Here is a 24550-nt window from a genome sequence, read left to right as displayed (position 1 = left end):
TTCGCTATATCTATAATGTATAATTATATGCACAAGAAAAATGCATAAATATCAGCACACGAAATTGCTCCCAAAGGTCTCAGGTGCATATTTAAAGTGGACCTTTACAACACGTTTGCAGTTAGCAAGAATGTCATCGTGGGTCATCGTATCTCCACGACATGGAGTCGTACCATAGTTTACCCTCGCTATAATGAAACAGCAACATGTGGACGATAAATAAGAACAACTTATTTGAGACTGTATGACACAGGTACGATAAGATGAATGCTTTCTAAGTATCTGTGCATCATGTTTTACAAATACGTCATACACCCACCGATATTAAACTCTCTGTCAAAACGTTCTCAAGCATGTCGCGACGGGTGGTAGAGGTATGGCAAGGCATGTTGACGATCACTTTGTATGTTTACATTGATTCGTGTGTGTAAATATGTATGAACATATCGATTACATACGGCTGCGTCCCTCATGGTTCATTCTCCTTGCAGTGTTTTGTTGCACGATAAACAACTCCCACTCGTCGTTTATGTCTTAAATAAGGTACATACTTGTTTTTTATATAACCATGGTACGACACTATACACAATCCCACTTGAATATATGATTGCTTATGTATAAAGACTGGTCTTATATGGACGTTGTTATCAAGCAGATACATTGTATGCAATATATTCATTATAAAAAAATGATTGTAAACGTGTTTGGTAGCGACAATTGAACGACACCAGCGTGACCATATTCCATTTAGAATATTGTTCTATTCATCACAATATATCACAGTAAAATAGATAGGAGCCCGTATTTTAGTAAGGTAGAAAGAGGCGTGTCTTTCCGGAAAGTGGAATAAACATCACTCTCCATGATTGGGTAGATTCCTATGATCTTGTGTCCCTCTGAATAGCACATCCGGTGGTAAAGGTACAATTGTAGTCAATGACCTTACATAAACCTCACTAATTTTACTCCAGTTCGTGACATACATGTGGTGTGTATCAGTTCAATGTACTGCTAGAAATATTTGTCCGCAATGACACTTGGATATCCTTTATGGGACAACTGAGGTTGTTTCCTTGACCTAAATGTAGCGCCAGTCAACATTTCCCTTTAAAGGTAAATACTGCAAGCCGTGTAAAGGTAAATGCTACAAGCCTTGTAAAGGTAAATACTACAAGCCGTGTAAATGTAAATACTACAAGCCTTGTAAAGGTAAATACTACACACCTTGTAAAGGTAAATACTACAAGCCATGTAAAGGTAAATGCTACAAGCCGCGCAATGGTAAATACTACAAGCCGTGTAAATGTAAATACTACAAGCCGTGTAAAGGTAAATGCTACAAGCCGTGTAAAAGTAAATACTACATGCCGTGTAAAGGTAAATACTACAAACCGTCAAATGGTAAATACTACATGCCGGGTAAAGGTAAATACTTCAAGCCGTGTAAAAGTAAGTACAACATGCCGTGTAAAAGTAAATACTAGAAATGTATTTCCCCTTGCTATGGCTCATGATTTGCTTCTGTCTACGTAAAAAAAACCCTCCCGGACAGCTGCATCAACCAATCACAGAAAATTTTATTTGATATTCTAAATGCTGCCAATAACAAATCACCAGGATCAGATGGTGCGGCAGTTAAACTTTTTAAAGCTTCTAGGCATCTTACTGTACTTTATCTAGCAGTTTTGATAGTGTTGACCTCCCAGCTGCTGGAATAAACGTGTGATGTGTCCTTTCTTCATGTTTGGCTTTAAAATGTCTTGACTGTGTTTGGACTAACTGTAATCTTGGAGAAATGAAAGATGAACACCGTGTTCTAGAACTATTCAAATGTAGGAAAATGTCTTCGTTACGAAACACATACTTACCAAATAGTTGCCAAGATTAAACATGCCATATATATGGCATATATACATATATTTTAATATCGAACAATGTACAAATCAGTGGCTCTGCTCAAGAAATTTGTATTTCAGTTGTCATGTTTCAAATGAGCATTTTATGAATGCTTTAAGGGGTACAAACTTCTCATGATTATTCTATGAGCGCTTCACTTGGGAAAACTTTTTTTTATATCACGTTTATTTAATTTGACAATTGTTTTCTTCGATACAGGCTGTAATTCTGAAATGCACTGCTTACAAAAGAAGATGTTACTTCCCGTCATGCTTATGTGTATATGCATAAAGAAACAGATCAGCAAGGAGAGGGGCACAACTGGTGCCCTTGGGGATTCCTACTTCTTGCTGAAATGGCTTACCCCAAAATTTGACAAAGGTGTAGATTTATTCTTTTCTGGGATTGCAAAAATTCAAGAAAATCTTTGGAGTTTATGAAAGTCCACATGATTCCACTTTCTCAAATACTTTCTGTAAAGAAAGTCCTTCCTTGATTGTATTAAGGATTTATTATGATTAATGTTTGAGACATGGATTTGGTGGTACATGCACATTTACTGGACCCAGAAGTATATCTCTCTTTCTGCGGATCTTCATGGAGTTTTAGAATCCAGTACAAAGGAGGAATAGCCATATCTTCAGGTTTTAGATTCAAGTCAAAAGTTAACAGTACCAGCATGCTTTTGGCAGATTTCTTCCTCAGTAAGATGTGCCTTACATGTGACATTATTTGATATGTCACATATGCCAAGCTCTTTGATCAAACGATTCATGTACTGAGGCTTACATTTAACAGCGTTCTTATTTGTTGTCAGTGGGAACAACATCATACATTTCATGTAAGGGAGCCAGACTTTGGATTTTGGTCAATATTTCATTTACCGATAGAGGTTGTTATTGTCGCCAATAAGTATGAAACGGTTCGCTCGTATATGATGATACGTAATGAGTCAGAACTCTCATTAAACTCACGATCCTCATTGTAGTCGGCAGGGGCGGTCGGGTGGCCTACTGGTTGCAGGGTTCGCTCGTCACGCTGTAGACTCGGGTTCATTCCCGACGTGGGTACAATGTGTGAAGCCCATTTCCGCCGTCATATTCCTGGAATACTGCTAAAAGCGACGTAACTCACTCACTCATTGCAGTCGGCATTTTACAAGCATAGGTGCTATGGCCCTTTTTCCGACTCACAATTTATGTAACAAAAGGACTCTTTGAATAGTAACCTGGGCATCAAACATTAAGCATTTACTCTTCTCTCACGGATTTGGATATGTTTGGCTTAATCAAAGCGTTGGAGACAAAATGTATTTTCTTAGCTCTTTTAAGCAGGTAGCAATTGATATGTTTACTCAAAATTGGAGGTCGTCACTAGATAACAGTACACGCTACGACGTTTATAAAACCTTTAAATATTGTCTAACACCAGAGGTTTACCTGCATACTATAACAGAGAGAAAAAATAGAGACACATTTATTAAACTTAGGCTAGGGTTAAATGATTTGATGTGCAACAGGGGTCGCTTCTCCTCTATTCCTAAGGATATGCGTTTCTGTCCATTCTGCGAAAACCATATTGAAAACGAATTACACTTTTTGTTTATATGCCCAATTTACGACAACCTAAGATTGAAATATATGCCTGATATAACTAAGAACCACTATTCCATGAACAAAATATTATCTTTTAATGGTATCTCTAGTAAAAAATTAACTAAGATATTACAATACATCTATCAAAGTCTACGAGTGCGTAGTAAACTACTTAGTAAATCCGATATGTCCAGAAATAATAAGTTGTTTTGAAACTTTCGCATCTAGATCAGGAGTATCTACATTTCATTTTTGTCTGTTTGTTTCTACTAGAAATGCATATACATTTTAATTGTCTAATTGTCCTGACATGATGAGTATATTTCTGATAGATCCTTCTGTATTGAATGTCGCGCTATGGCTGAAAGCCTTTGCGACGTAAAACGTCATATTTCCATTCCATTCCTTTGGTATTCCTTTTGTATTTTTTCTACTACTGCTGCCACTGTGGTTATTACCAATGTTATTACAATACCTTTATTATATGTCAAGTATCATATTAGTTATCAAATAATTATAAAATGCGCTGTACAGCTGTAAATAATATTGTTCATCTGTATGTGTATATGGGCCAATGGCCTTTCATACAATAAAGATTGATTGATTGAATATAACCTCACCTTTATGTCATGAACAAAGACCTGGTTTTGATTTATTTAAACATAATTGGAAAGGGGGTATAATTACAACAAAACCAATTATATTCACAATATTCATCATCACCTAAAGAAATTCTGAAAAGAGAAAATAACCCAAATTGAGTGGCAGTATTATGCAAGAACATATATTTAACATTTAACATTTCATTGTTTAATATTTGATACTAGGAATGAATAGCGAGGGTGCAAAAATTGAGAAGAGATACGCCATAGAATAGATAGAATGGATGGTACGCAAAACTATAGCGAGTTAACGCCAAAGAATAGTGAGTGAGGGAGTGAGTTGCGTTTAAACGCCGCTTTTAACAGTATTCCAGTTATATCGCGGCATGTAAGCTTAATATGGGGGAAAAGCCCGAAGTGATGCAGGTCTCACACGTTTACCACTTCGGTTTCTGGCGTGTCCAAGGGACGCAACTCTGCACAGTGAATCGCGCTGCCTTAAACGACTGAGCCACCCGTGTGTGTGTGTGTGTGTTTGTGTTTGTGTGTTTGTGTTTGTGTGTGTGTGTGTGTGTGTGTGTGTGTGTGTGTGTGTGTGTGTGTGTGTGTGTGTGTGTGTGTGTGTGTGTGTGTGTGTGTGTGTGTGTGTGTGTGTGTGTGTGTGTGTGTGTGTGTCGGGGGGTGGGGGTATAGGTGTGTGATAGTGTATGTGTGTGTGTGGGGGGGGGGGGGGGGGTTGTAGGGGTGTGTGATAGTGTAGGGGTGTGTGTGTGTGTGGGGGGGGTTGTAGGCGTGTGTGATAGTGTATGTGGTGTGTGTGTGTGGGGGGGGGGGGTTGTAGGGGCGTGTGATAGTGTATGGGTATGGGGGGGGGCTGTAGGGGCGTGTGATAGTGTATGTGTATGGGGGGGGTTGTAGGGGTGTGTGATAGTGTAGGGGGGTGTGTGTGTGTGGGGGGGGTTGTAGGCGTGTGTGATAGTGTATGTGGTGTGTGTGTGTGTGTGGGGGGGTTGTAGGGGCGTGTGATAGTGTATGGGTATGGGGGGGGGGCTGTAGGGGCGTGTGATAGTGTATGTGTATGGGGGGGGGTTGTAGGGGTGTGTGATAGTGTATGTGTGTGTGTAAGGGGGGGTTGTATGTGTGTGTGATAGTGTATGTGTGTGGGTGTGTGGGGGGATTGTAGGGGGGTGGGAGAGTGTGTGTGTGTGTTTTGGGGGGTTATGGGTGTATGGTGTGTGTGATAGTGTATGTGGGGGTGAGGGTGGGGGGTTGTGGGGTTGTGGGGGTGGGGGTGGGTGTGAGGGGGAGAAGCTGAAGAGATTAACTAGACAGATGTAAGTTAGGACTGTATTGTCGTCTTGCCGTGGCCGTTGATAATGACGGAGTGAGCTGTCTTGTCAACATACTGATTTAGACAATGACATATCACATGGCAGAAATCGTGTATGTTACAGTTCTTCATCATTACTTGGCAGACAGTTTCTTCACTATTAATGTCCACACGGTCTACACTGCTGTGAACTCGCCAGGAATACCATGATGTATCACATGGTTACCATGACTGTTCAGTCGTTAATGAGCCATGGTACAACATACATCGGCTTCACACATTCTGCCTGTGTATGCCATTGAACCCGGAACAATCAAATCATTTGGCGGATATTAGCCAGTACACTGTAAAAATAGGTAGGTAATAAACACATTTTGGATTAACTTGTTGTTTTTTTCTATTTCGAGATATCGTGCATCACTAATAGAGCTGAGAATGTCCAGTTATCCCATCACATTCATTGCTGGACAGAATTTCATGATTGTCAATTTGAAGTTTAAAAAAATGAAGAAAAGCACAATTACATTTATATCGTCTGACAAAACAGATGCGTTTTTGTGTTTTTCAATACTCAGTCTCAACAAGCACATGATCACAAATACCTTTGACGCATACCTCATTATGTTGATGAATTGTTTGTCACTGAGTAAATCTTAGGACAAAAAAATATTGCATAACCCATCATGTGCACTTTTTAAATATTCGTTTGATGATCAGATTTAGTAATGATTGAACTTATTGTGGAATTTAAAACTGAAATAACTGCGTGTTTCTTACTTTGTGATAATTCATCACACTGTCCTCAGCAACACGAACATGTGAGGACGTAAGGGTAACCCTAGTCCTGCACTATGACCGTTGAATATATTTATGTTATGAAAAAATAATAATCTAGAAATGCATACAAAAGCAAGTCTAGCCAGCTCAAGCTAGCTCTATTCCACAGCATAGGGACTTTTTTATATTTTTCGAGTCAAGAAGGATATTGTGTAATATAAGATTTCAGAGACTAAATGATAGTCTAGGGTCACCCGTTTCTTCACAAATGTTACACAAAGTAAGCCAATAATGTAATCAACTGTTTGCCTTCCATCATGATATAACTAGAATATTATTGACTGCGGCCGACTGTGTCGTTTATAAATAAACAAACAAACAAATATGATTAAATAACAGTTTGATGGGAAGGAAAATGAATACAGTTAAAACAGCAAGACACATTTATTGAACATAGAGGATTTAGCAAAAGTTTTTTTTCCCTATAAACAATATTGTTAAAACAACCTAAAAATGATACACTCATTAAGGAAAGGTAAGCTTATGTATAACCGCGACACTCTCGATAACATTTGTAAGATTGCCATTAGGCCCCATTGTGAATACACCTATGAGCTTTGGGGTGGATGTTCAATAGATCAGAGTGAAATATAGAGACATTGCAATTGGAATCTTTAATTACTATGTTACCAAGATATACATCGCGAGCATCATTATATTTCGACCGGATCGGGAAGCATTGCAAGAACGTAGCAGAAAACGAAAACTGTCTTTTATATGAAATATATCACAACATAGCCCCATCTTACTAAAAATATATTTCACCAAATTCCACTGCTTCCAAAAATACATACACCTTAAGAAATTTGGAAAATATCCCAATTCCCCGCACGAGAATAAAACCCCAACTGATTCTTAGCCCCCATCTACTATCAAGCTGTGGAATCGTATACCGTTAAATGTAAGAACCACTTCAACAAAATATTTTAATAACAAAAAGCCATAATACCCTTTCCGTATTCATAAGAAATATCCGCCAAAAGCAGAGTCGATTCTACGACTCCGACTATATCATGAGCATGTGTTTATGAAACACTATTAAATAGTGATGATACCAGATGTTCGCAAAATATTGAGCGCATCCTGCCCAACCGGTTGCACTTTTCACAAACACATGCAAAGGCAAATCAGTTGAATCACCTTAACAAACAGTGGAAGTGGCGTCAGTATCTCCATGACAACACAGGGTTTCCTTGGTTATGAATGTAATCTAATTTGGCAGCTATTTTTAGAGGCATGTCTTTCAAATACGCTGAAAACGAGACAGTGGTAGCTTGGGTTTTAATCACAATAGAATGGCGTTATAGGACACTAGATTTGTATTACATTTGTCGACATATTACCAGGTGAGCTCCGGACAAAGCGAACAATAACGTGACGCCCTTTTTCTGCAAGGAGAGATGTTTGTTGCCATGACTCGGGGTACTTTTTTCGGTTGTTCACCAATTTTGCGGGGCAACGTGGACATTTATCTAAACGTCACTGACCAATTCATATATTTTACATATAAGGTAAGATATATCATAAGAAAACGTACTACTTTAATGATAACATCTGGTTTATTGTATTGTCTGGTAGATCGTATTCGCTTCGATTTGAGGGTAAATGCCTACAAACGTACTTTTGCTTTTCTGCAAGCTTCTGCCACTGCATCTGTTGACCTTTATGCCCAAGGATGTAGTGCTTGATGTGACAGTTACCTTCTCACTTGTTACACGCTATGACGCATCTGGCATCCATATATGATGATTTTACATTTGAAAGGGTTCTCCATTTTCTGGTATACATTGTGACTCATGAAGGAGTAAGCATATACCCTGAAACGTTGTGTTCCTCATAATAAGGACGTTGAGATGCATAAATTCTCATTCTTATGTGTATCACTTCTAAATGCCATTCAAAAACTACATTGTCACAATGGCAAGAAGTGTTTGAAGACAATTCGGTTAGAGTGCTTGCAGTGTGCGATCATCAGATAACATTGGATTTCCAAGGTTAATATTTGTAATCTTGATTCTAAGGTTTGAGGGGTCTAAGAGATTGAGAAATTAATCTACGAATACTAGGTACATAAACGTGAAGAGGACACACCCTTGATTTGTTGGGAAGACTTTGGATTTTTCGCTATTCCTTTGAGATAAAGCCAGTAAAATGACTGTATGTACTGACAAGTTGTCGCTGCAAAAATCCACAGATTCCAAGTTTTGGTAGCTTAAGAACACTCCATTGTGCCAAACAGTATCAATACACGTTCGTCTGGGAACGCACTATTATCCACACGATTTCCGAGCTCAAGGTTGTAATGTACTGACTCCAATAGGGTTGAATGCTGTTCCTGGTTGGTGTGGGAACGTTGTTCGGATGGATCCATTTGGTAAGCCTCTTATAAACCACCTTTTTAAACAGGTTATATGTCAAATGAAGAAGGGCTATATGCTTGTAATTTCTGGAGTCATTTCTGGGTCTATTTCCACCTTATGAATCAGTATTTGTGAATATTGCTTAAATCCGCATCAGTTGTATTGCAGCTATGGGGACCGGGTTGATGACTCCAAGCATGGTGTTGGAATATATCCTGGCCGTAACGTTCTGTTGTATAACTTCCCTAACGTCAGTGTTAGACTTTGGTAACCATATATGATGTGTCCATTCTGTATTATGTCTGAACTACCAGATTCTTTCTTCTCGAGATTGTTAAAAGTTCTGTTATTTCCACTGGTTCGTTTAGGGTAGTGATATGGATTTAGGGCTTAAGTGGTCTGATACTTCTCTATCTACACTTCAGCGGAAGTCTTGATCAAACGTTGGATTGAGTAGAGAATCCCAATTTGCCTGTGTTCCCTACAGTCAGATAAGCTTTTCCGTTTTTCCTGTTACTTAACATCCAAAATAGACCATTACTGTACTCAAAGGATTTAAAAAAATATTCTAGTGAAGGGATTTTTCAGAATCTGTTGAATAGCTAGTCATTTTTCAAACGTTTGTAGGTTCGGTAGCATGGGTATTCTTTTCCTCGCGGTCTTCTATCACTTATCCAGAGCCGTCTTGTGTATCTCTGCTGGACGGGATGTATTTTAGTTTTTTGACGGAAAGGTTTTGTGTGTGGATTGTACTTCGATTTAGAGAGTCAGAGAGCTTACTTTGGTTATGCAAACAAACAAATATGATTAAATAACAGTTTGATGGGAAGGAAAATGAATACAGTTAAAACAGCAAGACCCATTTATTGAACATGGAGGATTTAGCAAAAGGTTTTTTTCCCTATAAACAATATTGTTAAAACAACCTAAAAATGATACACTCATTAAGGAAAGGTAAGCTTATGTATAACCGCGACACTCTCGATAACATTTGTAAGATTGCCATTAGGCCCCATTGTGAATACACCTTTGAGCTTTGGGGTGGATGTTCAATAGATCAGAGTGAAATATAGAGACATTGCAATTGGAATCTTTAATTACTATGTTACCAAGATATACATCGCGAGCATCATTATATTTCGACCGGGTTGGGAAGCATTGCAAGAACGTAGCAGAAAACGAAAACTGTCTTTTATATGAAATATATCACAACATAGCCCCATCTTACTAAAAAGATATTTCATCAAATTCCACTGCTTCCAAAAATACATACACCTTAAGAAGTTCGGAAAATATCCCAATTCCCCGCACGAGAATAAAACCTCAACTGATTCTTATCCCCCATCTACTATCAAGCTGTGGAATCGTATACCGTTAAATGTAAGAACCACTTCAACAAAATATTTTAATAACAAAAAGCCATAATACCCTTTCCGTATTCATAAGAAATATCCGCCAAAAGCAGAGTCGATTCTACGACTCCGACTATATCATGAGCATGTGTTTATGAAACACTATTAAATAGTGATGATACCAGATGTTCGCAAAATATTGAGCGCATCCTGCCCAACCGGTTGCACTTTTCACAAACACATGCAAAGGCAAATCAGTTGAATCACCTTAACAAACAGTGGAAGTGGCGTCAGTATCTCCATGACAACACAGGGTTTCCTTGGTTATGAATGTAATCTAATTTGGCAGCTATTTTTAGAGGCATGTCTTTCAAATACGCTGAAAACGAGACAGTGGTAGCTTGGGTTTTAATCACAATAGAATGGCGTTATAGGACACTAGATTTGTATTACATTTGTCGACATATTACCAGGTGAGCTCCGGACAAAGCGAACAATAACGTGACGCCCTTTTTCTGCAAGGAGAGATGTTTGTTGCCATGACTCGGGGTACTTTTTTCGGTTGTTCACCAATTTAGCGGGGCAACGTTGAAATTTATCTAAACGTCACTGACCAATTCATGTATTTTACATATAAGGTAAGATATATCATAAGAAAACGTACTACTTTAATGATAACTTCTGGTTTATTGTATTGTCTGGTAGATCGTATTCGCTTCGATTTGAGGGTAAATGCCTACAAACGTACTTTTGCTTTTCTGCAAGCTTCTGCCACTGCATCTGTTGACCTTTATGCCCAAGGATGTAGTGCTTGATGTGACAGTTACCTTCTCACTTGTTACTCGCTATGACGCATCTGGCATCCATATATGATGATTTTACATTTGAAAGGGTTCTCCATTTTCTGGTATACATTGTGACTCATGAAGGAGTAAGCATATACCCTGAAACGTTGTGTTCCTCATAATAAGGACGTTGAGATGCATAAATTCTCATTCTTATGTGTATCACTTCTAAATGCCATTCAAAAACTACATTGTCACAATGGCAAGAAGTGTTTGAAGACAATTCGGTTAGAGTGCTTGCAGTGTGCGATCATCAGATAACATTGGATTTCCAAGGTTAATATTTGTAATCTTGATTCTAAGGTTTGGGGGGTCTAAGAGATTGAGAAATTAATCTACGAATACTAGGTACATAAACGTGGAGAGGACACACCCTTGATTTGTTGGGAAGACTTTGGATTTTTCGCTATTCCTTTGAGATAAAGCCAGTAAAATGACTGTATGTACTGACAAGTTGTCGCTGCAAAAATCCACAGATTCCAAGTTTTGGTAGCTTAAGAACACTCCATTGTGCCAAACAGTATCAATACACGTTCGTCTGGGAACGCACTATTATCCACACGATTTCCGAGCTCAAGGTTGTAATGTACTGACTCCATGAGGTTGAATGCTGTTCCTGGTTGGTGTGGGAACGTTGTTCGGATGGATCCATTTGGTAAGCCTCTTATAAACCACCTTTTTAAACAGGTTATATGTCAAATGAAGAAGGGCTATATGCTTGTAATTTCCGGAGTCATTTCTGGGTCTATTTCCACCTTATGAATCAGTATTTGTGAATATTGCTTAAATCCGCATCAGTTGTATTGCAGCTATGGGGATCGGGTTGATGACTCCAAGCATGGTGTTGGAATATATCCATTCTGTATTATGTCTGAACTACCAGATTCTTTCTTCTCGAGATTGTTAAAAGTTCTGTTATTTCCACTGGTTCGTTTAGGGTAGTGATATGGATTGAGGGCTTAAGTGGTCTGATACTTCTCTATCTACACTTCAGCGGAAGTCATGATCAAACGTTGGATTGAGTAGAGAATCCCAATTTGCCTGTGTTCCCTACAGTCAGATAAGTCAATTATTCGCTTTTCCGTTTTTGTGTTACTTAACTTCCAAAATAGACCATTACTGTACTCAAAGGATTTAAAAAAATATTCTAGTGAAGGGATTTTTCAGAATCTGTTGAATAGCTAGTCATTTTTCAAACGTTTGTAGGTTCGGTAGCATGGGTATTCTTTTCCTCGCGGTCTTCCATCACTTATCCAGAGCCGTCTTGTGTATCTCTGCTGGACGGGATGTATTTTAGTTTTTTGACGGAAAGGTTTTGTGTGTGGATTGTACTTCGATTTAGAGAGTCAGAGAGCTTACTTTGGTTATGCATTCTACAATGGATTGGTATTGTGTTTCGATCTTGGTAAAGTCTATGCTTTTAGATTTCCTCTATTTTCTCCATGTAATGAATGCTTCTCTAGAATGTCTTGAGGAGGTTTTTCAGTATTGTTCAATCATGATATTGGCAGGTGATCAGATACCTGGAGAATTAGCAGTAATTGGCTACAAAGATCAATCGATGTTTATCTTTATAACAGCACGGCCTTTGGTGGAATGGGGGCTAAACTTGAAAGATTAAATACTTCACAATGTTATTATCATGGAATTGATGTTAAATCAAGGTGAATTGACATGCCCGACAAGCATACTCTTAACATACATTGAATACATATGTAAGTCTGTATCCGGTATCCGGTGTCCCGGTATAAACTCTCCCCCGTACAAATTCTACCCCCGGAGAGTTTATACCGGTACAGATTCTCCCCCGGAGAATCTGTTCTGAAATAAAATCTCCCCCGGGCGGATATATTTCGAGCCCGCCTCAGTATAAAGTCTCCCCCCTGATTATTCGTTTTTTTACAATGTCTTGTAGTACTATATTCTTTGAATAGTTATCTTTAATGTAAGGAGGGTTACTTTAAAAAATAGATTATGAAATATGGTCATAATGAATTGATATTTCAGCATATTTTATTTGGTAACTGTACCTTCCATCCTAAAATAAGTATAAGACATAATCATACCAAACAAATTTGAATGAAATGACTCAATGTAACAAATACATGTACGGCTACTGTTGTAACTGAATTCAGAAATCGTATTAATCCTCGCAAACATTCGGTTTTAACACTAACTACGTAAAAACTGTCAACATATCCACGCGCGCCTCCAGCTCAGGCTGTCCGTTATACTCTGATTTAAGATCTAAAATATATTCCTTGATACAGGCTACGATTTGAAAATGGTATCAGTGTAATATCAGTGGCTAGAATATCATGATGTAACCAGGTTTCTGTTAAACATACAACATCATAACTATCTAATTCAGCACTGATTAAATCTATTTTGTCTTTAAGACTGCGTACGTTTAGATGTATATTCTTTAGATCTGGACTATGCAAAGTTCCTCGATTCGGATGGATATCACTGCAGCAGAAGAGAAAAAGTAAAACTAAGAATGATAATCGGAAATTATATAAGCAAGGTAACCCAAAATATAGAGAAATGTGTATCATCTTCCCGAAATGATTAGCATGTAGAATAGATTCAAAAACACCCACTACCAGACTGTATTGAACAACATCAACCGGCATCGTCAAAGCAAAGTGTACATGTAATTGTCACAATCGGGCTGGCGGTGAATCTTAATGAAGAACACCTTGTTAAAAAGACACACCGAAACTGATTTGCAAAATATCAAAATAGTAAAAATGATACAGTATAACCTCATGCTGAAGAGAAAACAAGAACGACACAGAGAAGTAAAATAGCACGTCATATAGAACTGAGATAAAGTAATCTTAGAAGGGATTCATACGTTATATACAACCTATTATGTATACAAAATATTATCATGAAAAACGAATGGAAATGTGGGACCCCCCCCCCCCCCCCCCACCTCTTCCCACAACCCCCCTCCCACACCCGAAAAGAAATATACCCCGCAAAATCAATAAAAATCAAAATCAACAAATACATTTTTTTAAAAACCCACACACAAGTAACTAAATGTATATTTAGTTAAATATATAACCCAGAAAAAATAAATAAATAAAAATAAATAAACATTAAAACCTAGAGGAACATGAAAACCCAATGTGTAATGCTAAAGCACGAAGACACGCATGCTTTACCTGGGTTATCTAATTTTTTGTTGTTGTCTGTATACATTTTTTTAATATACCAGTTTGAGTCTACATGTGAACACAATCGATGGTTGAAATGTTAGTCTAAGAACAAAACATGAACTAATTCTCAAGAACTCTGATGTATAAAGTTACCTCCGTCTTTGATGTATTTTCAATCTTTATTCAGCACTGAAGAGGCCACAGGCCTATAGTACGAGGCATTAAGTTTATGAATAATCAGCATTGAGTTTGACTCCATAAACTGCCATAAAGTATTCATAAAGTATCAGGGGTATTTTCAACTTGCAAAATGATTGTCATAGTCCTTTATAGAGCGAGGATAATACACCGGAACCAGTTGTGTATGTATGCTACGGTGACATGCACATCATGACATTAGTTGTTTATTTTGGCGTTTATTGTGGTTTTTTACTGCAAGATACCATTTGTTCAAGTAAATATACTCTACAGCCTGAACATGATTTTAAAACTTTTTGCTTACATGTAAACAAGATGAATATTGCACGGCCCACTGTCTCCCGCTCTTTATGGTTTGTATTGCTTGTTAGTTGCCAATGTAATGGGGGTTGATATATGCCAGTATCGAATGGCAGTCGGGCGCTTTGCAACTTTTCTTTATGCTGAGATAGGCGCCGTTTTGACAAGTTTTTGTGTTTTTGTATAGTTTTATACCTATGTTTAGGGGTTCGTCACTTCTTAATAATATCAATATTGCTGCTATGCTCGGGGAATATTCATCCACATCCGGGGCCTCTTACTATTGTACATCTGAACATAAGGAGCTTGAAGGATAAGGTTGATCTTACGGTAATTTTGACATTATCTGCCTTTGAGAAACCTGGTTACATCCTGGCATTTCAAATGATGTAATAATGATATCTGGTTACCATCCACCGATTCGCAAAGACAGACCTACAAGGGGTGGAGGGGTCGCAGTGTATGTAAAAGATCACCTGTATTTTACGCATGTCCCCGATCTTGATCTCCCAAACTTAGAAGCTGTATGGATTGAGGTCATTGTAAATAATAATAAATTGTTGATTGGTACATTCTATAGAGGGGACCTCAGGAACTACTACTGGGACTTAATTGATATATCATTTGCGAAAGCTGCCTGATAAAAACTCTAAAATGATTGTAGTAGGTGACTTTAATGTTAATATACTTAACAGACATAACGACAAAATTGAATATTTACAATTCTTTTACAACCTAATACAACTTGTTGCTGAACCTACACGAGTATAGGATACTACTAGTACTTTGGTTGATCTCATCTTTACCTCTGTTTATAGCATTGTACATGAATCAGGTGTTCTTCCTCCAGTATGCAGTGATCATAGTCCAGTATTCGTTTCCCTCAGGTTTGGAAAGGCACGTAAGGAATCTTTTAAACGAATTATATATGATTATAACCATGCTGACTACGATGGCCTAAGTGATTGTATTGCTGCCACTGATTGGGGAAGTATTATTGAGCAACAGTGATATTGACATGTCTATTTCACTATTTACTTCAAAATTGTTCCAGTTGATAGATCTGTACATACCCAAAAAAGAAGTGGTTGTACGACCAGGGGATTGTTCTTGGATGAATGGCGACCGGCTGGTGTTGATACCCTATCACCTTGCAGGCCTAGCCGCCTCCCCAATCCTCCAGCTAAACAACCAAAAAATCACATTTAAAAAACAAACCAAATTCTTAGGCCTTATTTTCGATGAACATCTCACCTGGCCATGGGATGCTCACATCCAAAACCTAACAACTAAATGCAGTAAAGACCTAAACACCCTAAGATGCCTAATTGGCTCTAACTGGGGAGCCTCCAAAGATACCCTCCTCTCTCTCTACATATTACTAATTAGATCAAAACTAGACTACGGCTGCGTCATATACAACACCCTAAACAACTCTCTATCTAAAAAACTTGACTCAATACAATATCAGGCCCTCAAACTAATTACACGCACCCAACATGGCACCTCCTACACTTCACTTCAGGCCTTAACAGGAGAAATGCCACTAAGTCTACGCAGGGAACAGCTAAGCTTAAATTTCTGGGCCGCACGAACACTACCTCAATGAACACCAAATTAAAAATCTTAAACAAAACTGCAAACAATCAAATATCTTCACCCCTAAACTTAAAATACCCAAAATAGACACACCACTAGCTAGCCAAATAAATAAACAAACCGACCCAAACATAGCTAAAACCACCACACTAGCATACATACACGAAAATTGGCCAAATTGGTGTCACATTTACACGGAGGGATCTTCAGATCCGACCTCCAAACACACAGGTTTCGGAGTCCATACCACACAACCAACTAAAACCACACACTCCTTCCGACACCCAAACAACCAATCAATATTCACGACAGAACTAATGGGCATGGCCTCAGCCCTCCATAATCAAGAATCCAAAAAACACAAAAAAATCCTAATACTTACCGACTCCCTAAGTGGACTGCAAGCCCTCCAAAACAAAAATGCCAAAAACCGACCTAAATTAATAAATCAAATACTTAAAAGCTCCAACGACCTAACTAAGGCAGGCAAACAAATAACCTTCTTGTGGATACCCGCCCACGTAGGAATATACGGTAATGAAAACGCCGATAAAGTAGCTAAACTATCCCTCAAAATCCCCGAAATAAGCTTAAACTTACCAATCTCAAAATCAGAAATTAAAAGCGTAAACAAGCAAAAAATCACCAAAAAATGGCATAATCTTTTTCTAAACTCAAATAGCCAAATCAAAAAAGTACTCAGCAAACCACTAACCAAACCAAAAATTCTCCATCCATCAAAAAAAACTAGAAACCCCAGAACACGCACTCATCCACTGCACACACTGCCTAACACATCGAACTGCATTACAAACCACCCTCAATGTAAACAAGGCTCTCACTCTAGAAGCAATACTAAACCCACAAAATAAACTAGAAAACTTCAAGGCCTTAGGCGTATTCTTAATCAAAACGGAACTAATAAAACGCATCTAAAAACACTATAATCTACCAAAACAAAAGTACATAAACAAACAAACATCCACCATACCCAGCTCCCTTAGTTCTCCTCCCCAACCCCATCGGCATCTATTCCAAATCTCAAAATTCCAAAATTCTATATAAGCAACCCCTAAAGCTCCCTCTTGGGTTGCACACACCACTTTCGCCCCTTTCGGAAACACATTAAATGGCCTGGCCGGGCCCGTGTGCGAAATACGCATCAGTCGGAAAGCGCACGTTAAATCTCCAAAGAAAGTAAGTAAGTAAGCCAGCCGTCCTAATTAAGCCACGCCTCCTCGTTAGCGCTTTTAAGATTCGTTCGGGCTATTACATATACAGACCTCAAAATACATGTTTTTTATCAAGCGCAACAGCGCTACGTTTACATTTTCATGCTGCATCTATTAGCAAAGATATTTTTGAAGTCAACACTAGGCATGTAACCGAGTGGACTTTCGAATCATAAAGTTTAATATGATTTAAACCGCTGATGTTTGAAAGTGTTAACAACAGATTTATCAAAAATATAATCCTTCAATGTCATGATTCAGAATAAAGAAATGTATAATCGATTATGACTTCACTTTGTATTATATCTATATTTCAGGAATAAAAACGTTGATGAAGATGGATAACAAAAACAGGTGATGGATGCGTTTTTCGAGTATGTGAAATAAGCAAAAAAGGTCTTTGTCGTTATTTTTTGGTTAATGTGGTATGAGACAAGAGAGGGTACACGCTCTGCATTAAAGAAGAGGCAGGGGCATCTCTTCCACGTTATTGTTGTTAAACACACTAATTTATACCGACATTTACATGTGAATAGGACTAACTGTCTTGAATGAAAGTAACAAGCTTCAACGTGAAACCAGATTGATAAAGTTCATTTCATTAATACCATCTACAGTTTTTGGGCAAATCTTCAGCAACGAAACAAGACATTTCTGTGGGTTTCCCGAATTATTTCAACTATGCCAGTTCCAGAGTTCTTGTCGTAATGTGAAAATATTTTGACCAGTTGTCTACCATTATGGGAAGTCAAGGAGTGAGCTATACACTAAACATATTTGTTTCCCTCTTTGTTGTTTCACCCCTCGCATTCCCGATATATGACGGTGGTCTGTAAATAATCGATACTCATGCAATTTAGATAAGACATTCAATCATCCGAGTCATCGAGTCTAGGCACCCGATCCATGAAAACGACTCCTACAACAAGCATAGGCTCTTGGGACCTGTCGTCTTACCCGGAATCCGAACAGGTTCTATATATTGGCACATCCTTATACATAATACAAAGACAAATATACAAAGGATCGCCTGTGGGGGCGTCTCTGACTCACATATTCAGTCAGTCAATAACTTTTTAACAACAGAAACACTTAATATTATTGATGTTGTTTTGTTGAAATAATGTATGAAGAGACCAACAAATGTCCAGCCAGATAAGATTAATGTCAACAGCTTTCCAATATCCCTGTATCTGATTCAAGTTAGTCACGCCATAGTTTACATATTTCATGCTATATCACTAGTGGGAAGACAGATGTGGGCTTCACACATTGCCACACGTGGGCAGTCGAGCCAGGATCTTCGACAGGGTCAACGCTACCCATCGCCAAATTTACAATCCAGACTTGTTAGCTATTAACGGGGGTTCGTTCCCCGACCGCGTCATACCGAAAGACGTTGAAAGGTGGTACTTGTTGTTACTATGCCTGACGCTCGGCATTAAAGGGATTAATCGAGGACTGATCGGATGCGAGTCAGTATACTGTGTCTGAGAGTGGTATTCATGTTAAACTGCGGCATGGTATCTCTGTGGGCTAGCACTATAAAAACGGCGTTGGTCCGGACTAGTACAAGCAGCCACACATACACACACACGTGCATGCACGTCGCTATAAAAATGCAATAATCCTGAACGCGACGTTAAACTTTATTTCACCTCACCTCAAATAAGTCACGCCGCAGTTTACATATAATGAACAACAAAAGTTCCTGTCACATTGAATAAGATTTAAAGCAAAGTTATGTTTTTTACCAAATCTGATCTTATTTGCAACAGATATAAGACTCTTGTAAGTGTACAAATGGTTCAATTTGCCATACTGACTTCAGAAAATGCGTGATTTCATAAAAAATATGAACATGCCAAAATGTCAATATACAAATCAATAGCGTGTTTATCACCTCTGGTTGCGATGCAAGCAACACAAGCAACACATTTTCGTCTCATGTGGGATATCTGTTCATATCTGCTGGAGCATGTTTCGAAGTTCCTGGAGTGTCGTCGAAGGCGCCGATCCATCTCATCCCACATGTACTCGATTGGTGAGAGATCAGGGGAGCGAGCCGGCCAGGGGATGACATTTACGTTGTTTTGTTGAAGAGATTCCTGAATAAGTCGAGCAATATTAGGCCGGGCGTTGTTATGTTGAAAGGTAATGCCTGGGCCATGACGACACAAAAACGGTAGAACAACAGGGCTGATGATCTCGTCGCGGTAGCGCTGTCCATTGAGTTTTCCCTCTACCACCATCAAACGGGTCCTCTGTCTTGCCCCATACCATAACGCTGCCGCCCCCGAACTGGTCTTCTTCCATGACACAATGATTGACGTAACGTTCACCTCGACGTCTGTACACTCGAATCCGTCCATCGCTGTGGCTGAGGTGAAAACGAGACTCGTCAGTGAATAGAACTTTTCCCCACTGCATGGCCGTCCAGCGTAGACGCTGTCTGCACCACTGTAGACGTGCTTGACGGTGGTTTCCTGTCAAAATGGGACGTCTGGCGGGTCTTCTGGTGACAATCCCTGCACATCTGAGGCGGCGACGTACGGTTTGTGAAGATATTCGTCGAAGGCCAGGGATGATTCTTGTAGTCACTTTTGCTGGCTGGAATCGATTTCGTAGGTGTGTTGTTCGAATCCAGTTGTCTTGTCGATTATTGGTTACACGTGGCCTGCCACTCCGAGGATGGTCTCTGACTGCATTCGTCTGTTGCCAACGTTGCCATAAACACCAAATTGTGTTTTTGTGGACGTTAAATTGTCTTGCAACATCACGTATGCTTCAAGTATACCAATGGCTAGTAGACGCTCATTTTAGGACAGGCGTTGCATTTCGTAATGTAAAATAATTGCGTACTTGTTTTTCTGAGTAGTTGTTGTCAGCACTATGCTAAACCATGCATATGGAATCCCGTAAACGCACATGTTTTTATTGGGTAGTGAAATGCATGGTGCTTGCATAAAAGTCAACTTTTGCATGGAATGTACACTTTTCTGTAGCATTTGCGTTTTTGTGACTTGATTCCATACATGTACTACAATATTGAAAACCAAACTTTACTTGTTTGAAAAATACACGAAAATATTTGTGTCACAGGAACTTTGGTTGTTGAGAAAAATTGATACTATATCACCAGTGGCAAGACAAATACGGGCTTCACACATTGTACACGTGGGGAATCGAATCTGCAGAATACAATCCAGATTTATTTGTTTTCAATATATATCAAGTAGGAAGGCCAGAAATGAATAAGAATATCCCAAAACAAACAGTAGTTAAAGCGACAAGCAGAAATGAATTAATTCCTTACACAATGTATTTGCTGTCAATTATTTGTGGTGTAAAGGTACGATTCTCAAATATCTTTTATGATTACATTAAATATCAATTGAACCTAGCTCATAGTTACTGTGCTCGTAAACTAGAATAACTTGATATGTGGTTGAATTCAAAAGTGGCACGTTATTCATATGTCTGTTAAATGGAAGCTGTGTTATGGTTGTACACTATTAGACAAGAACTGTCATAATCGGAAGTAGATGTCTATAAGAATGATAACAAATGACTAGATGAAATACCTCTGAAATTGAAAACATCTTTAAACTGAAATGTATCCTAATTCTAAATTGAACAACATGGATAAAATGGTGTTTGTGTTGGAAAATGAAACTGTTGGTTTATTCCTGAAATTGAAATATTGTGGGAGATTCAGAGAAATTGATTTTTTTCTGAGAATCTTACTTACGTCGACGTGAATTCCCTTGTTTGCAAGTTTCAATTTCGGGAACATGCGGCTATTTCCGATTTAGTGGATTCAGTTTCTGGTTTTGCATTACGTTCAAAGCAACCCATCTACCTACCATCAGAAAAGTTGCTGAAATCATTTGATGTCCTTTTACAACACAGAGTATAATCTTGTTCTTTCTTTGTGCAGCTTACATTTACTTTGTTATCTTCAATAACTAGTAACATGTTCAAGCATGAACATTGAAAAAGGAAACAAACGTACGTTAGAACTACCAATAGAGGTATCTACACAAGGTTTACCCAAGAGGTCATCGAGTGCAACCAATATAGACACACTTTGGTAATGGTCAGTGGAGGCATATATTGATAAATGCAAACTGTTGTTTACCAGACGCTTATGTAGACAGGAAACAACCAGAGTGATAAGATCATGAATTTGATAATAAGTGTGGAACCGCATCAATTCAATCACACATGGATTCACGCCCTTTTAAAACTCTCCGAATTCTTACGCAAATGAAGGGCATATATATATATATATATATATATATATATATATATATATATATATATATATATATATATATATATATATATATATATATATATATATATATATACAACGCCATCCTATCAGTATCTTCATATGTTTATTCATTTCAGCTTAATGACAAACTGGTTACTTGGCATTTTGTGTTGTTCATTCTTGTGTACCGATCTTCATGACTTTGGTTGAAATAAATTATATCTAAAATGTATCTATCATTTCCTTCAGGAACTTGCAGGGTGATAATTGTCATCTTGTCGAGACGATCCCACAATTTAGCACTAGTTTAAGGCATCAGTTTTACAGGTATAACAATTTAATACTATATAATCTATTATTGTGTCACGAATCAGAACCATTAATTATTCCTTTTTTGGCATTTATCCTTATTCAAAAGCAAAGCTGTTATTCATAAAAAACACACCAATCACCCGTTCCTTGTTACTGTCATGCTTGTAGATGCAAAGGCATTCGTGTCCCCGAGTAAAACATTCCACTTCTAAAATAGTCATCAATTTTGTCATTTTGCTGACTTACCTATTTAAGCCTTGTGTTAATGCATCAGAGATATCTTTAGGGACGATCACTCATCAGGTAAGGTTTTCTGATACATGAGGCAAAATTGCATTATTTGTAAATGTAAGTGGCGTGCATTCCTCCGAGTACTGTCCTATACTACTGGCGCAGTTCACAAACATCATGTGTACATATAATGGAAATAGTACTTTTCTTACAGGAATTATACACATAAAACCATTTAACTTGTTTGATAGGCATTACTTAGAAGTTGACGGATGACAAGATAGACACATTTTTTATGGATAACAACTTCTTTAATACTGTAAAAAGCGACGTTTCGGTATAGATCCTTATACCGTTGTCAAGCAATACTGAATGAGGGACATAGTGCAGAATATATATATATTCTGCACTATGTCCCTCATTCAGTTCCCGAAACGTCGCTTTTTACAGTATTAAAGAAGTTGTTATCCATAAAAATTGTGTCTATCTTATAAAATCATTTGTTTGACATGGCATCTTCTATGTACGCTGGTGGTGGTATTTGTTGACGTTATTGACACATATAATGCTAATTGTTGACACCCGTTTAGATTTATTACGTTCATATGACTCCTCGGGAATGCCACTGCAACTTTATCGGAAAGACTTTCCGGCTTGAGTTTTTTGAGTTTTATCCATTTGGTTACTCTTAGGGTCATAGGATGTTTCTAGGGACAGCCCTACAGTACAGTCGACTTTTGTTAGCAGATATGTGACCGATAGATCAGAACATAATCATCTACTTGTGTCAACATTGAACCTTTACAGTGATTCATACGTGCTTTGTATGGTTCCATTCCTGTTCGGTTTCAGTTCCTTTTTAAAATGGGGGCGGTGGGGTAGCCTAGTGGTTAAAGCTTTCGCTCGTCATGCCCAAGACCCGGGTACGATTCCCGACATGGGTATAATGTGTGAAGCCCATTTCTGGTGTTCCCCGCCGTGATATTGCTGGAATATTTCTAAAAGCGGCGTAAAACCATACCCACTCATCTTTTAACATGAAAGAGATTTTTATAAGGCACTGACGCACCCGTTAGATGTTCAGTGTATAATGCAAGGTGAATAATTACTGTTTCTAAGATGAATTAACTTCAACAGATTATCCTTATTTTGATCTTTCACAAATATGACCCTCTTTCCACAGACCAATCCAGAATGAACGGAATCTGCGTAGTCTTGTGTGCGTTCCTTGCAGTGGGCGCTGCTCATGTGCTAACTCCTTTTTACACTTCTTTGCTTGGCACTAGCGACCCGAGTGTCGCTGCTGCACAGGCTCAGGCACAAGCTGAGGCTGCTGCACAGGCCCAGGCACAAGCTCACGCTGCTGCACAGGCATCTGGAGGTGTTGTTGCTACTGGGCCTTATTATGTCCCAGGTACAGCATATCCTGCTGCTGGATCTATGACCCCTGCTTTCGTTCCTTTGTTCGGAACCAGTGGTGGGAGTTTCGCTTCTGCACAGGCTCAAGCTCAAGCCCAGTCTGCCGCACAAGCTCAAGCTGCCGCACAAGCTCAGGCACAAGCTCAGGCACAGGCTCAGGCTGCCGCACAAGCTCAGGCACAAGCTCAGGCTGCACAAGCACAAGCTCAGGCACAAGCTCAGGCTGCTGCTCAGGCTCAGGCACAAGCTCAGGCTATTTCTATGAGTAGCCCAGCCGTGTACCAACCGCCATTCATCAGGAGGAGGCAATTCTATCCTGTCAATCCAAAGGGATTCTTTTGATCTTCAAAAATAACATTTGGTACGTTAATACTTTATATTTCGGTGATCAAATACCCGCATACAGATTCTCCTCGAGGAGAGTATTCTATCCTCTCAATCCAAAGGGATATTGTCTTCAAAAATACACTTGGTACGTTAATATTCAGGTTATATTTTGATGATCAAATGGCTATGAATAATAATCTTCTGCTATCCAAATGTCAATACAATCATGTTTTGATTCCTTTGAATAAAGGGCGCATTAGAATAAGCAGTTTCTGTTTTAGAAAGATACATTGATGATTCACCATGTGACACAAAGGCAATTAACAGTTGAATATAATGTCAATAAACGCGTGTTGAATAATGACGTACATATTTCAGGTTGTAAAGGAGTTATCATAGACAGGTTGGTATTTACAGCCAATATTTGTATTCGACCATGGCTTTCAATAACATTCATCCCGACCATACACAGAATAATGAAATGTAACACCATACTGATTTACTCAATTCAATCTTCTCCGTTTAGGGTCCAGCAAAGCCGTTCATGAAGATGGAGGACTGAAACAAACTAATGGATTCTTCTCCCTGGGATTGTAAACGGAACATTATATTATTCAAAATAAATAACATATGCCATGAATATTTGTTTCACGTGTTATGCCTTAA

At 38.6% G+C, this 24550-nt stretch overlaps 1 protein-coding gene across 1 annotated transcript; it reads left to right on the top strand.

The window, feature by feature from the left end:
- The first annotated feature begins 5715 nt into the window (after window positions 1-5715).
- Window positions 5716-23899, top strand: LOC139463714 (uncharacterized). Its single transcript, XM_071244968.1, has 2 exons — window positions 5716-5779; window positions 23322-23899. Exons 1-2 carry the CDS (start codon window positions 5716-5718, stop codon window positions 23897-23899), a joined length of 642 nt encoding a protein of 213 aa, XP_071101069.1.
- Window positions 23900-24550: the final 651 nt, after the last annotated feature.

This window comes from Haliotis cracherodii, unplaced genomic scaffold, assembly GCF_022045235.1.
Source record: "Haliotis cracherodii isolate W230 unplaced genomic scaffold, xgHalCrac1.p SCAF_16, whole genome shotgun sequence".
In the NCBI taxonomy this organism is placed as follows: domain Eukaryota; kingdom Metazoa; phylum Mollusca; class Gastropoda; order Lepetellida; family Haliotidae; genus Haliotis; species Haliotis cracherodii.
This window is presented reverse-complemented; position numbering and strand designations above follow the sequence as displayed.

Bases quoted from the DNA above. Each gene is read 5' to 3' on its own strand.
- LOC139463714 (XM_071244968.1), top strand. From the start codon at position 5,716: ATGCCATTGAACCCGGAACAATCAAATCATTTGGCGGATATTAGCCAG. The intron at 5,780-23,321 runs GTAGGTAATAAA...CTCTTTCCACAG, and splicing joins CCAGTACACTGTAAAAATAG to ACCAATCCAGAATGAACGGA.